This window comes from Heptranchias perlo, chromosome 35 (assembly GCF_035084215.1).
Source record: "Heptranchias perlo isolate sHepPer1 chromosome 35, sHepPer1.hap1, whole genome shotgun sequence".
Lineage (NCBI taxonomy): Eukaryota > Metazoa > Chordata > Chondrichthyes > Hexanchiformes > Hexanchidae > Heptranchias > Heptranchias perlo.
In genome coordinates, this window is record NC_090359.1 from 13917051 (window position 1) to 13932856 (window position 15806).

At 47.0% G+C, this 15806-nt stretch overlaps 1 protein-coding gene and 2 non-coding genes across 3 annotated transcripts; all 3 read left to right on the plus strand.

Annotated features, from left to right (window-relative positions):
• The first annotated feature begins 887 nt into the window (after window positions 1–887).
• trnae-uuc (transfer RNA glutamic acid (anticodon UUC)) lies at window positions 888–959 on the plus strand. Its single transcript has one exon. It is a non-coding gene; the product is annotated as a tRNA-Glu (tRNA).
• Window positions 960–9375: 8416 nt separating this feature from the next.
• Window positions 9376–9447, plus strand: trnak-uuu (transfer RNA lysine (anticodon UUU)). Its single transcript has one exon. It is a non-coding gene; the product is annotated as a tRNA-Lys (tRNA).
• A 4046-nt stretch (window positions 9448–13493) lies between these two features.
• Window positions 13494–15731, plus strand: LOC137302254 (zona pellucida sperm-binding protein 3-like). The gene is made up of 6 exons (XM_067971904.1): window positions 13494–13883; window positions 14778–14893; window positions 14981–15084; window positions 15176–15353; window positions 15441–15567; window positions 15648–15731. Exons 1-6 carry the CDS (start codon window positions 13494–13496, stop codon window positions 15729–15731), a joined length of 999 nt encoding a protein of 332 aa, XP_067828005.1.
• Window positions 15732–15806: the final 75 nt, after the last annotated feature.

The window sequence follows — 15806 nt, forward strand, 5'->3', positions numbered from 1 at the left end:
CTGGAACTGTGGGATGGAAATCAGACTTTGGGTCTCGGAGGCTACTTTAGGGGCTCAGTGGCTCATCAAAAGAATGATTTCTATTAAAGAGCAGGGCTCTGCTCCATCACAGACTGATACTGTACAGTACATGGCAGAGTAAAGCTCCCTCGACACTGTCCCATCAAACACTCCGGGGACAGGTACATCAAGGGTTAGATCAAGATTAAATCTCCCTCTACACAGTCACAGAGGATGTCATTTGTGACTTTGACAAGGGCCGTTTCAGTACTGTGGCAGGAGTGGAAACCTGATTGGAGGGATTCAAACATGGTGTTGTGGGAAAGATGGACATGGATTTGGGAGGCGACAACACTTTGAAGAGGAAAGGGAGGTGGGAGATGGGGTGGTAGTTTGCAAGGATACAGGGGTCAAGGGTGGGTCTTTTATGAAGGAGGATGATGATGGAAGATTTGATCGGGAGGGGGACCGTACCTGAGGAGAGGAGACCATCAACAATGTCAGCTGACATGGGGCCAGGAAGGGAGGTTGTGCGGTCAGCAGTTTGGTGGGAATAGGGTTGAGGGAGCAGGAGGTGGGTCTCATGGTCAAGAGAGCTCAGAGAGGGCATGAGGGGAGATAGGAGAGAAATTTGGTGGGCAAGGGGAATGGAGGGGAGCGGCAGAGGCAGCTGAATGAATGGTCTCAATCTTAGTCACATCCCCCATGATTGTCTTTCAATTTATCTTAAATCTTTCTCTTCTGGTTCTTAACCCTTCCATCACTGGAAACAATTTCTCCTTACATACTCTGTCAATACCTTTCATAATTGTGAATACCTCATTTGAATCGTCTGTTAACTTTCCGGTTGTAGTCTCAGTGCCCTTCCTGCTAATCTGTTTTTCAGTTCCCATATGGTCTAGCGGTGAGGATTCCTGGTTTTCACCCAGGCGGCCCGGGTTCGACTCCCGGTGTGGGAATTGTGAACTTTTCGTCCCAGCCTCCCAATTTGCCTGCAGTCCGGACTGTGGCTGCTTCTGAATTCGCACCACAATCACACTGAGAAATGAGGCAAACCACAGCACTTGAAGGGACAGTGCACCAAAAACCCAGTCCCACAAGCTGAAGGGAAGCAAGCAACAATGTCCCGACAGGTTGGGCAGCAGCTCATGGCCAAGTGTTTGACTACAATCGTTTTAACATTTACTGTAAAACCCGAGTCTGAGTGAAACACGCACAGAACAATCTGGAAACACTCAGCGGGTCGGGCCCCATCTGCGGAGAGAACGGACCAATTAACTGAGAGTCTCAACGAGACGAGGAAAGAGACACGGCCCACTGTGAGAAACAAGGAACTTGCATTTGTATGGCACCTTGCACATCCCCAGGACATCCCAACGCACTTCACGAGAAGTATACTCACTATCGTTTCATAAGAGGACATAGCAGCCAAGTTGTGTACAGCAAGATCCCACAAACAGTGATGATATATTGAGCAGACCTCCTGTTTGTTGGGTGCTGATGGTTGTGGAAAGAATGTTGGCCAGGGCACCGGGATAACTCCCTGCTCCTCACAAATTACCACGGGACATTTAAAACCTCGGAGCAGAAAGAAGGGACACCCATTAAACACTTCATTCAAAGGACAGCACCTCTCACGATGCAGCTCCCTCTCAGAACGACACAGTCAGTCTGGATCATGTGTCCCAGTCCTGGAACGGGAGCTGGAACCCACACCCTTCTTAACACCAGCCTGACTCCCTGGGGTTACTCTCACCCCCGGCTAGTCATGAAACAGACTGTGCCACTCCCAGAGTAACTGATGACCACAGCCTCAGCCCTGGATCCCGGTCTGCACCATAACCGCAGCCTGTTACCGCTCATAGAAAGTGGCGTGGGATCCCTGAGTTCATTCTGTGATGTGCATTGGGGGAGTGGGACTACATGGATTGATCTTGCATAGAGCCGGTAAGGACTCGATGGGTCAAATGGCCTCCTTCCGTGCTGTAACCTTTCTATGATTCTCTGTTTCAATGTGGATGGAGAGGGATACAAGGAAGTGATCAGAGATGGCCTTATCCATGATTGACACAATCGGGAGTAGAGAGGCCACGTGAGATGGCAAGGTCGAGGGGGTGGCCATGAATATGGGTCGGGGAGTTTCTATGCAGGGAGAGATTAAGGGAGGATAAAGTATCACATAATAGACTTGTTGGCAAAATTGAAGCCCATGTGATTAAATGGACAATGGCAGCGTGGATACAAATTTGGCTAAGGGGCAGAAAACAGAGAGTAGTGGTGAACGGTTGTTTTTCAGACTGGAGGCAAGTATACAGTGGTGTCCCCCAGGGCTCGGTATTAGGACCACTGCTCGTTTTGATATATATTAATGACTGGGACTTGGGAGTACAGGGTTAATTTCAAAGTTTGCAGATGACACGAAACTCAGAAATGTAATAAACAATGTGGAGGATAGTAACAGACTTCAGGAGGACATAGACAGACTGGTGAAATGGGCAGAAACATGGCAGATGAAATTTAATACAGAGAATTGTGAAGTGATACATTATGGTAGGAAGAATGAGGAGAGACAATGTAAACTAAATGGTGCAATTTAAAAGGGAGTGCAGGAATAGAGAGACCTGGGGGTGTAATTACACAAATCTTTGAAGGTGGCAGGAGAAGTTGAGAAGGCTGTTAAAAAAAGCAAATGGGGCCCTTGGCTTTATTAATTGAGGCACAGAATACAAAAGCAAGGAATTGATACTAAACCTTTATAAAACACTGGTTGGGCCTCAGCTGGAGCATTGTGTTCAATTCTGGACATCAAACATTGGGAAGGATGTCATGGCCTTAGAGAGGGTGCAGAGGAGATTTACTAGAATGGTGCCAGGGATGAGGGACTTCAGTTATGTGGAGAGACTGATTAAAGTTCACTCTGAACTGCCCCATCAAACACTCGCAGGACATGTACAGCACGGGTTATATGCAGAATGAAGCACCCTCTACACTGTCAAATCAAACATTCCCAGGGCAGGTACAACACGGGTTAGATACACAGTAATGCTTCCTCCACTCTGTGCAGTTTAGATCTTGCCTCAGATTTCAGATAAAAGGTTGCTTTGCTGCACAGTCTGCTGGTGTCTCTCTCTTTCTCTGTACTCAGTTACACCGCTCTCTACCTCCCTCTGCTGGTGTCTCACCTGACGAAGGAGAAAGTCTCCGAAAGCTTGTGATTTTCAAATAAAATTGTTGGACTAAAACCTGGTGTCAGATGCTCTGCAATTCTCTGTACTCAGTTACACCGCTCTCTACCTCCCTCTGCTCGTGTCTCTCTGTATCTCTGTACTCAGTTACACCGCTCTCTACCTCCCTCTGCTGGTGTCTCTCTGTATCTCTGTACTCAGTTACACCGCTCTCTACCTCCCTCTGCTGGTGTCTCTCTGTATCTCTGGACTCAGTTACACCGCTCTCTACCTCCCTCTGCTGGTGTCTCTTTGTATCTCTGTACTCAGTTGCACCGCTCTCTACCTCCCTCTGCTGGTGTCTCTTTGTATCTCTGTACTCAGTTACACCGCTCTCTACCTCCCTCTGCTGGTGTCTCTTTGTATCTCTGTACTCAGTTGCACCGCTCAGTCTGTCCCCGCAGCTCCTTCGGGAGTTTAATGATTTTGGAATGAAGTCTTTTTCCTGTGTGACTTGTGAAGTTTTGATCAGTGAAATGTTTGTGAAAGAGAAGGATTGAGAGCTTTTAGTGTGGGACAGAAGTGATGTTGTTTAATGGAGAAGCCACACGATGCATGATATTGAGCAGCGGTTTCCACATTTACCACACACGCAAAAGGTCCCCGGTTCGATCCCGGGCGGGAACATTATTTGGGAATTTACTCCAGGTGAATCTCCAGTGTGAGTTTCTTCTCCTGTGAAAAGGGGGCGATAATTCCTTTTCCTGTTAAATTTGGCAACGGCTGCACCACATTCCTTCCAGGGAGAAGGGATGATGGAAGAAAGTGCCCATGAACCTGATTAAATGAGGCCAAACACAAGATAATATTAAGATGTCATCAGCAGAACATTAACATAACCTGAGCTCCGAGATCTGACCGGGTCCCATTCCCCCAGAGTGAGGAATGAGCGGGAGGGGAAATTCCACCCGGTTTATATTTTTGTCCAAGGAGATGTCACAAAGTCCAATTTACAGTTGAGCCGAAATAGTTGAGTTTGGAGAGCGTGAGATTGAAGATCTAAAGGTCTCTGGGTTTGATTCTGTGTTCGGTCATTTTTGTTGCTCTGTTCTCGTTCTTTGAGTCGATTCTCGCATTTATTTACACTGAAATTTTAACCGGCACAGAAAGGTTGGGGAAGAAATAGACAGGCATCAAGAATGGGAAATATTGGTAGTGTCTTTATTGAGCTTTTATTTCTCTTTTCTCTTCTGCCTTTTTCTCTGGAATTTTTCTCTCTCGGAGCCGGGAGACCATTTGATTTGAGGCATTTGTCCTAAACTGATGTCTTTTCCACATCTCGGGGCGGTCAGACCCGCTCTGTCTGTTACTACTTGTGACCATTGACGGGAACAGGCCGCGAGTTAAACGTTTATCAACAAACCGACAGAGAGAACACAACGGGAATCAAACTCATTGGGCATGATTTTATCGGGGGCGGGGGGGGGGGTCATGGGAGGTCATCAGGGGTCATGGGTGGGTCAGTCTTCGGGGGCATTGACGGGTCAGTTATCGGAGCGAGGACTCAGTCATCGGGGGTCGGGGGTCATCGCGGGGGTCGGAGATCATGGGGTTCGTCGTTCGTGCAGGGGTGTCGGGGATTTGGAGGGGGTCCGCCGATCGCCTGTGTGGGATCACGGCAGGTTGGCTTGTTGGGCCTGAGGGAAGCACTCCTGCTCCTCCGGGCCCACAAGCTGTGCGATAAAGGCATTTACCTGCTGTTTCGGGCCTTCTCGCCTCCTCTCATGTGGTGTGAAGGAGAAGGCCCAGCAATCCTGGCCCCCAGGAGTTAAAAATAAAAAGCTGTGAAAATGGAGGCCCGCAGCCTCCTTCAAAGCTTTCACTGACCGACCCGCCTCCGTTAAAACCAGGAGTGGGCGGGTTGGGGTCGGGTTTTAGTTATTTTTCCTATTTTTACCTTCCCAACCCACCCATTCGTGGGGTTAAAATTTCGGCCCTTTACTCTGTTTCTTTCTCCACAGATGCTGCCTGATTTGCTGAAGGATGTACTTGCCATAGAGGGAGTGTAACGAAGGTTCACCAGACTGATTCCTGGGATGGCGGGATTGTCCTATGAGGAGAGATTGAGTAGACTGGACCTGTATTCTCTAAAGTTTAGAAGAATGAGAGGAGATCTCATTGAAACATACAAAATTCTTACAGGGCTCGACAGGGTAGATGCAGGGAGGATGTTTCCCCTGGCTGGGGAGTCTAGAACCAGGGGTCACAGTCTCAGAATAAGGGGTCGGCCATTGAGACTGAGATGAGGAGAAATTTCTTCACTCAGAGGGTGGTGAATCTTTGGAATTCTCTACCCCAGAGGGCTGTGGAGGCTCAGCCATTGAGTACATTCAAAACAGAGATCGATAGATTTCTAGATATTAACGACATCAAGGGATATGGGGATAGTGCAGGAAAATGGTGTTGAGGTAGAAGATCAGCCATGATCTTGTTGAATGGCGGAGCAGGTTCGGGGGGCCGGATGGCCCACTCCTGCTCCTATTTCTCATGTTCTTGCTGAGTAATTCCAGCATTTTCTGGTTTTATTACAAAATAAAAAGAAAGATGTTTTTCTCCGCCCCAGGGGCAAAGGTATATCAAATATTGTAATAGCTGCTATTGAAAAAAATATTCCCGTGACATTTTGTGCGGATTTGTTTGTTTGTAAAGTCTGGATTTTAAAGGACACTAAAACCCGAAAAATAATAAAGTAAGAAGTTAATGGCCCGTACGGGGATAGAATCCGCGACCTTGGTATTATTAGCACCATACGCCAACCAACTGAGCTAACCAGCCACAAATACATTACATAGCCATGGGTTCGAGCTCTGCGTTGGGCGGTCTGTGTTTTATTTCTCACTCTGGGTGACAGAGTTATTGCACAAACATTGAACAAACCACATCCCGTAAATATTGTTACTTGTTTCTGTATAAAACTGGTGAGGATGTAAATCGAAAGTAACAGATAAAGAGCACTTTAATGTATCAAATGTAATTATTATTTTACAAACCCTCAACAGCCCGTCCCTAAAACACTGTTCGGACATAAAACCAGTCCCAGGACCCTGAGCCGCTGTGACCCCGACCTGATTCGCATTCGCAGCTTTCTGATGAGGAGTCTGATGCTCTCTGTTGCCGGTCTCTCTTTACTGAACGGGACCGATCCAGGTGCAGCTCACACACAGGCCCAGGAATCCCACTCCGGACAGATTCACTTCTTTAAACCTTGTTTAGATTCAGTGAATTGGGATTTAATTCAATCCTCATTTGCCCTCCGCTCTGTCTTTTTTTTTTCTGACACTCTGGGGTGCCTTATTGCCTTACAGATTCATTCCAGATTCCTTGCAGTGACATTACATCAAGCCAAAGCTCTACACTCTGCCCGAGGGGATTTCTCCCTGACTGCATCCCCCCGGCATACAATGGCATGAAGGCTCCAAATGGTTGCCTTCCCCCACTTGACCACTTGATCTTAGCCAAAAGGCCGCTCTGTCAGTTCAGGACTTTATTTAAACCGATACTTGGAGCTCTGTTTTACAGGGTGTCGGCTGTTTAAATATTTCTCAGTCCCACTACTCCCATTAATAACACTTTTTGCTGCGAACTGCTGCTTGATACAAAGTGCCCAGGAATTAGGGAATTTCTCCCGGGGACCGGGGAACTGACTCGGATTCGGCTCAACCCTCAAATCCACAAAGTTTTTGTCACTGCTGCTGTACAGGATTAAAGGAAGGGACGGAACCAGAAGCGGTTTTAAATTATTACTGACAAATCAGGGTCAAAGGCAAAGGATACAGTCTGCTTATCTACAAGGCTGAGTCCCTGCCCGCTTCACTGTCTGTCTGTCTGTCTCCCGGTTTATCCGTCTGATTGAGTCTCTGCTTTATTCTCTGGCTCTTTGTTTGCTGTCTGCAGGCCTCCCGACCCGACTGACTGACTAACTGCCGGACCGTGTGTCGGAATGAATGACTGGGACTGAGTGTCTGCCTATTTATGGTCCTGAATGGCCACATTTCTCAGTTCCTGCCTTCGCTCTGTGTCACGGGCCTGTCGCTGTCTCTCAGGATGACAACACACCCACACCCTTCACACACCGCCTTTGACGACTGAACGCAGGTTTGCTCAGTCTGTCCCCGCAGCTCCTTCGGGAGTTTAATGATTTAGAAATGAAGACGTTTTCCTGTGTGACTTGTGAAGTTTTGATCAGTGAAATGTTTGTGAATGGGAAGGATTGAGAGCTTTTAGTGTGGGACAGAAGTGATGTTGTTTAATGGAGGAGTCACACAATTGAATTAACATGAGCAGCGGTTTCCAGAGTGTGGCGGTTATCGCGTTTTCCTCACACGCGAAAGGTTCCCAGGTGGGAATATTATTTGGGAATTTGCTCTTGTGAAAGTGGGAGATAATTGGCTTTTCCTGTTGAATTGAACAACGGCTGTACCACATTCCTGGTGTCAAAAACACTGAACATTTTAACCAGACTCTTAAAATACAGTCTTTAAAATGAGAACGGATGAAAGTTCATCAAATGGAAAACACAATAACTTCCCCACGTGTCACTGGGTAACCATGTTAGTATTTCCGTCAGTCAGTCTGCAGAAAGTTATCGCTTCATTAATGGTGATTACAACAATTATTCAACTTTCATAGAGTTTCATGTGTTCATTTATTAAAGTTCATAATTGTTTTGTGAAAAATATTTTCCTGACCAGGAATCGAACCCACACCGCGGCGGTGAGAGCCCTGAATCCAAACCACCAGATGCCGCGCAGTGGGTCGAGTCACGGATCGGCACAGTTGATACAAAGAACAAATGAAAAAGTAGAAACAGAAAATGTTGCGAACTCTCAGCAGGTCAGACAGCGTCTGTGGAGAGAGAAACAGAGGGAATGTTTCAGGTCGATGACCTTTCATCAGAACTCGCTCCACAGATGCTGCCTGACCGGCTGAGTGTATCCAGCATTTTCTGTTTATAGTTCAGATTTCCAGAATCCGCAGCACTTTACTTTTGAAATTAAAAAGTAGCCCAAGTTGATGAAAGTTGCACCAGTGAAAATCCTGGGTGGAGATTTAGAGGATGCGACAGTGGGAAGGGCCGGACTGCGATTCGAACAGTCCTCCAAGCAAATTTCGGGGAAGTCATCGAAATTTAAAAGAGGACTTGGAACGGGAATAGAACGACAGGCTCACGTGACAGGGCATTGGTATTCGGAATGTACAAAATGCAGTCCCCACTGCTCTGATAACCTGAATCAGACAAATAGTAATTCACAACACAGGACAAATCCATTTGATTTGAGTTTTGGAAACCCATTCACGACAGCAGCTGTCTCCCATCAGTTTACTTTTCCAAACTAAAGGGTATGAAGCTTGCACGAGTGATGATCTGTGCTGTATTACTTCTGAGCAGCAGACTCACTTTGCCCCATCAATGCCTATTTGTTGGAAGGCGCAGTCCCCATTGGTCGAGGGGATCGGTTTCTCGAGCTGTGATTCACCATCCTCTAATTCAGGAATATTCCGGTTTGCTGAAAATGAGATGAGATGAAACGAGCAGGTCCAACGAGCCGGTCTGTAACACTACACGGCATCTACAAAGTTGTCTCTTGCACTTACAGTGAAGCGGAGGGCAGTTTTCACCCTTAAACCAGCAAGTTAGGTGGCGCAGTAAATAGTGTAGATGGGAGCAGGAAGTAGTGAAGGGACATTGATGATTAATTGAGAGGGCAAAACTGTGGCAGATGGAGTTCAATGTCGGGAAGTGAGATATAATCCACTTCGAACTGGGGGAGGGTTTTTTCCAGGGATGAACACAGAAGGAAGTGGGTTAGTCCCACTCCCCTGCTCTTTCCCCATATCTCTCCAAATTTTTTCATGTCAACAATTCACTTAATTCCCTTTTGAAAGTTACGATTAAACCCACTTCCACCGCCCTTTCAGGCAGTGCGTTCCCGATCATAAAAACTCGCTGCGTAAAAAAATCTCTCCTCATTCCCCCGCCCGTGGCTTTTTTGCCCATTGATCTGAAATCTGTGTCCTCTGGTTATTAACCCTTCCATCACTGGAAACAGTTTCTCCTTATTTGCTGTATCAAAACCTGTCATAATCGTGAACCTCCATTAAACCTTCTGGGTGTAGTCTCAGTGCCCTTCCTGCTGATCATCCCTTCAGTTCTCATGTGGTCTAGCGGTGAGGATTCCTGGCTTTTACCTAGGTGGCCCGGGTTCGACTCCCGGTGTGGGCACAATAGATTTTTAGTCCCAGCCTCGCAATTTGCCTGCAGTCCGGGCTGTGGCTGCTGCTTCCTCCCTCGCTTCTGTGTCAGACCCACAATCACACTGAGAAATGAGGCAGACCACAGCTCTTAAAGGGACAGTGCACTAAAAGCAACAATGTCCAGACAGGTCACTCAGCAGCTCATGGCCAAGTGTTTGACTACAATCCTTTTATCATTCACTGTAAAACCCGAGGCTCAGTGAAACACTCACAGAATATTCTGGAAAAACTCAGCGAGTCAGGCCGAATCTGTGGAGAGAACAGACCAATTAACCGAGAGTCTCAGTGAGACAAGGAACGAGACACGGCTCTTCACAAATTGTCACGGGATCTTTTACACCTCGGAGCAGAAAGAAGGGACCCCCATTAAACACCTCATTCAAAGGACAGCACCTGTCACGATGCAGCTGCCTCTCAGAACGACACAGTCAGTCTGGATCATGTGTCCCAGTCCTGGAACGGGAGCTGGAACCCACACCCTTCTAAACACCTGCCTGACTCCCTGCTGTTACTCTCACCCCCGGCTAGTCATGAAACAGACTGTGCCATTCCCAGAGTAACTGATGACCACAGCCTCAGCCCTGGGTCCCGGTCTGCACCATAACCGCAGCCTGTTACATCTCATAGAAAGTGGCGTGGGATTCCTGAGTTCATTCTGTGATGTGCATTGGGGACGTCATGGATTGCTCTTGCATAGAGCTGGTATGGACTCGATGGGCCGAATGGCCTCCTTCCGTGCTGTAACCTTTCTGTGATTCTATGATTCCATGTGGGTGGAGAGGGATACAAGGAAGTGATCAGAGATGGCCTTATCCATGATTGACACGATCGGGAGTAGAGAGGCCACGTGAGATGGCAAGGTCGAGGGGGGTGGCCATGAATATGGGTCGGGGAGTTTCTATGCGGGGAGAGATTAAGGGAGGATAAAGTATCACACAATAGACTTGTTGGCAAAATTGAAGCCCATGGGATTAAACGGACAATGGCAGCGTGGATAGAAAATTGGCAAAGGGGCAGAACACAGAGAGTAGTGGTGAACGGTTGTTTTTCATACTGGAGGCAAGTATACAGTGGTGTCCCCCAGGGCTCGGTATTAGGACCACTGCTCTTTTTGATATATATTAATGACTGCGACTTGGGTGCACAGGGTATAATTTCAAAATTTGGAGATGACAGGAAACTCAGAAATGTAATAAACAATGTTGAGGATAGTAACAGACTTCAGGAGGACATGGACAGACTGGTGAAATGGGCAGAAACATGGCAGATGAAATTTAATACAGAGAATTGTGAAGTGATACATTTTGGTAGGAAGAATGAGGAGAGGCAATATAAACTAAATGGAACAATTTTAAATGGAGTGGAGGAATAGAGAGACCTGGGGGTGTAGTTACACAAATCTTTGAAGGTGGCAGGACAAGTTGAGAAGGCTGTTAAGAAAGCAAATGGGGCCCTTCCTTTATTAATGGAGGCATTGAATACAAAAGCAAAGAATTGATACTAAACCTTAATAAAACACTGGTTAGGCCTCAGCTGGAGTATTGTGTTCAATTCTGGGCACCAAACTTTAGAAAGGATGTCAAGGCCTTAGAGAGGGTGCAGAAGAGAATTACTAAAATTGTATCAGAAATGAGGGACTTCAGTTATGTGGAGAAACTGGAGAAACTGGGGCTGTTCTCCTTGGAGCAGAGAACGTAAAGGGGAGATTTGATGGAGGTGTTTAAAATCATGAAGTGTTTTGATGGAGCAAGGGAGAAACTTTCCAGTTGCAGAAGGGCAGTTACAACACGGGTTAGATAGAGAGCAAAACTTCCTCTACATTGACATCAAACACTTCCAGGGAAGGGACAGCACGGGTTATCTGCAGAATGAAGCTCCCTCTACACTGTCAAATGAAACACTCACAGGGCAGGTAAAACAGTAATGCTTCCTGTACTCTGTGCAGTTTATCGTAGCCATGATGTGGAGATGCCGGTGATGGACAGGGGTGGACAAATGTAAGGAATCTTACAACACCAGGTTATAGTCCAACAGTTTTATTTGAAAATCACAAGCTTTCGGAGCTTACCTCCTTCGTCAGGTGAGTGAAGGGTTCTAAAAACACTAAGAAACCTTCACTCACCTGACGAAGGAGGTAAGCTCCGAAAGCTTGTGATTTTCAAATAAAACTGTTGGACTATAACCTGGTGTTGTAAGATTCCTTACATCTGTGCAGTTTAGATCTCGCCTCAGACTTCAGATAAAAGGTTTGTTTCCTGGACACTCTGCTGGTGTCTCTCTGCATCTCTTTACTCAGTTACACCGCTCTCTACCTCCCTCTGCTGGTGTCTCTCTGTATCTCTGTACTCAGTTACACCGCTCTCTCCCTTCCTCTGCTGGTGTCTCTCTGCATCTCTGTGCTCAGTTACACCGCTCTCTATCTCCCTCTGCTGGTGTCTCTCTGTATCTCTGTACTCAGTTACACCGCTCTCTACCTCCCTCTGCTGGTGTCTCTCTGTATCTCTGTACTCAGTTACACCGCCCTCTACCTCCCTCTGCTGGTGCCTCTCTGTATCTCTGTGCTCAGTTACACCGCTCTCTACCTCCCTCTGCTGGTGTCTCTCTGTATCTCTGTACTCAGTTACACCGCTCTCTACCTCCCTCTGCTGGTGTCTCTCTGTATCTCTGTACTCAGTTACACCGTTCTCTACCTCCCTCTGCTGGTCTCTCTCTAACACTCAATCCGCTCTGTTTTTTTTTTCTTTTTTTTCTTGTTTTTTTTCTTTTTTTTTTCCTTTTTTTTACCGCAAGTTAAGTCAACAGTTGAATATCCACGAGAAGGCACGGAAAAGATGAGAAAAAGGTTTTTTTTTTCTCTTTTTTTTTCTTTTTTTGTTGAGAGTCCAGACCGCGGGGTCAATCCTTTTTTTTTTGTTTTCTTCCAAATTAGGCCCCCCTTTTATAAGAAGGGGGGGTGTGGGGTGTGCTTACAAACTAAAAACCCAAAGAAACGAAAACCAATTTTTCAAATTAAAATTTTATTTTCCTCGTCCAGGATGCACTCCAGCCCCTGCGGTGCCCACCGGTCGCGGAAAGCCTCGAGCGCACCGGCAGACACCGCGTGCTCCATCTCCAGGGCCACCCAGGCACGGAGCATTCCGCGGAAGAGAGGCAGACAGTCCGAGCGACCGCCCCCGTGGACCGCAAGCATTCTGGACCTGTGGATATCCAGGATGCACTCTTTTTTTTTTTCTTTTTTTTCTTTTTTTTTTCTTTTTTTTTTCTCTAATTAGGCCCCCCTTTTATAAGAAGGGGGGTGTGGGGTGTGCTTAACAACTAAAAACCAAACAAACCAAAACCAAGAGTTCAAATCAAAATTTTATTATCCTCGTTCAGGATGCACTCCAGCCCCTGCGGTGCCCACCGGTCGCGGAAAGCCTCAAGCGTACCGGCAGACACCGCGTGCTCCATCTCCAGGGCCACCCGGGCGCGGAGCAACCCGCGAAAGAGAGGCAGACAGTCCGAGCGACCGCCCCTGTGGACCGCAAGCATCCTGGACCTGTGGATATCCAGGATGCACTCTTTTTTTTTTTCTTTTTTTTCTTTTTTTTTTCTTTTTTTTTCTCTAATTAGGCCCCCCTTTTATAAGAAGGGGGGTGTGGGGTGTGCTTAACAACTAAAAACCAAACAAACCAAAACCAAGAGTTCAAATCAAAATTTTATTATCCTCGTTCAGGATGCACTCCAGCCCCTGCGGTGCCCACCGGTCGCGGAAAGCCTCAAGCGTACCGGCAGACACCGCGTGCTCCATCTCCAGGGCCACCCGGGCGCGGAGCAACCCGCGAAAGAGAGGCAGACAGGCCGAGCGCCCACCCCCGCGGACCGCGAGCATCCTGGACCTGTGGATATCCAGGATGCACTCCAGTTTCGTCTAGTTTTCTCGTTTATCCTGGGACAATTGGAGTCAGGTGACTGCAGGTTTTGTATAAAAGGTGCTGGTTGGTGGGTAAAGTGATAGTTGAGTTGTTTGGTATCATGGGGGATTTTGTAATGAGAGGTTTGTTCCCAGTGCTGGTGTTAGTTGGAGTGGTTTGTTGCTCTGATATTTGGCAACAGTTTCGAGGCCACAGATTTCAATGGAGAAGAGTAAAACCCACCCCTGTGCCCCAGAGAGTCCCTCCCTTTGGTTCCCATTTCAGTGTGTCTGAGGGGAGAAGTCTCTCTCCACTGCAGACTGTGATGGTGCAGTGTGGAGAGCAGAACCTGCTGGTGAGGATAGACATGGATTTATTTCGAACCAGGCACCTGATTAAAGCTGCTGACCTGACCCTGGGGACAGCAGGTTGTCGGCCAACTGGGATCGACTCGCAGAACCACACTGTCCTCTTTGACTATGGGCTCCATGAATGTGGCAGCAGATTGCAGGTAATGTGATTCCTCAACTCTTGCTCCAATTTCACTGTGTAGATTACTGCCCACTCTGAACTCATTAACATTGGGGGAAACTCCAGCCACTGACGAGATCCCTGAATGAAATCTGTGTATAAATTCTTGCCCACTGTTAAATATCACCCTGTGTGAAACTACTACTTTATGTTGCCATGTCTATCTTAGCTTTACTTTTAAAGAACTTCAACTTGTCACTGAGGGACTGCATCTTTCTTAAATGGGTCATTACTACTCTCTAACTCAGATTCAATTCTATTGACCTTGAGCCTTCACTGACATTTCTCCAAACCACTCTGTTCTTTTGTGCCTCAATTGATTTATCTTTTCCGTTCCTTCCTGTGGATATTCAGGCCTGCTGCCTCAACTTGTGGTCAATGAATGTTCAGTGTGGAAGTTCCTGTTGAGACTTCTCTTGAAAGATGAAACAAGTGGAATAATAATTGGGATACAATGTATTAAAGGGGAACTCCACTTTTGGTTAGTTTACCTGCCAATCCCCTTGATTCCATGGACACAGATGAGGTTTAAAAGTGATGTTGTGTTTTGTGCTCCATATCAGGGGTAACTTGAAGCCCCTTAAGGTGAAAGCTCTATTCTATATGGGAAAGAATGCTCATCAAATCTGGCAGTGCCAATCATTTCAGGGTTTCTGACTGCAGGCCTGAAGTCCCCGAAAATAGAAGGTGGACTGAGCAGAGTAACAGCGGCTGCTCTGGGCAACTTCCACCAATGGTGGAGCTGCTTCAATCATGTGTCATTGAGGAGCAGCTGAAACCCCTCAAACTGCTGCTTAACAGGGCAGGAAAATGACCAGAAAAAGATTTTGTCCAATGAAACCAGCTCTTCATTCCTTAACCTGATGTCTTTCAGATGGCTGGAGATTTCCTGGTCTACACCACCCACCTGAACCACACCCCAAATGCTCGTGGATCTGTCATTGTGAGAACTAATGGAGCAGTCATTCCCATTGAGTGCCACTATTTTAGGTAAGAATCTTTACTCTGTGGCAAATAAGGTCTACAGCAGGTGCAGTTCTTTGACGTTGTCCTGAAATTACACTCCTGTCCTTCCAGGAAGGGCAATGTGAGCAGTGATCCTATCAAGCCCACCTGGATCCCATTCAGCTCGACCAAGTCTGGAGAAGGGCTTCTGTCATTCTCACTGCGTCTTATGAACGGTATGTGATGGGTGGATGGGGAGTGCTTTTCTGTTGTCTCCCACTGGGAGTTGCACCCACTGTCTCCAACCCTTGTCCTCTTGTACTTCAGATGACTGGCTTTCAGAGCGCACCTCGACTGTCTACTACCTGGGTGACCTCATTCACATTGAGGCCTCTGTTTCAATGACCAACCACATGCCCTTGAAGCTCTACATTGACAGCTGTGCAGCTACATTGAGCCCAGACAAGGATTCCACCCCAAGATACAACATCATTGACTACCATGGGTAAGGAGCTCTCTGCTTTCTCCAGCTGGTTTTGTCTCAATCGGTTCACTTAATTCACTTTTTTTCCTTTTTTTAATCTTTCTTCAGTTGCCTCCTGGACAGCAAAGCTGAGGACTCCTTTTCGACCTTTGTGTTGCCAAGAGGTGAACGTGAGCTGGACAAACTCCAGTTTGACCTGGATGCGTTCCGCTTCTTTGGAGATGACCGTTCCTTGGTAAGAAGAAGCCAAACATTGGGTTCCCCATGTTGGGAGGAGGTCACTAAATAACAACTTGTATTGAATGTGTCCCTCAGATTTTCATCACCTGTCACCTGAAAGTTGCTGCAGTGGATCGGAGAGATTCCATGAACAAAGCTTGTACTTTCCAGAATATGTAAGTTCCCTCTCTTGCTCAGGGATGTGTTGTATTAAAGGATGATGGACAACCTGGTTGATAAATGGATTCTCTGGTT

Excerpts from the sequence above, each read along its gene's own strand:
- LOC137302254 (XM_067971904.1), top strand. The coding sequence starts at position 13,494 with ATGGGGGATTTTGTAATGAGAGGTTTGTTCCCAGTGCTGGTGTTAGTT. Across the intron at positions 13,884-14,777 it reads AATGTGGCAGCAGATTGCAG|ATGGCTGGAGATTTCCTGGT; the intron begins GTAATGTGATTC and ends GATGTCTTTCAG. Across the intron at positions 14,894-14,980 it reads ATTGAGTGCCACTATTTTAG|GAAGGGCAATGTGAGCAGTG; the intron begins GTAAGAATCTTT and ends CTGTCCTTCCAG.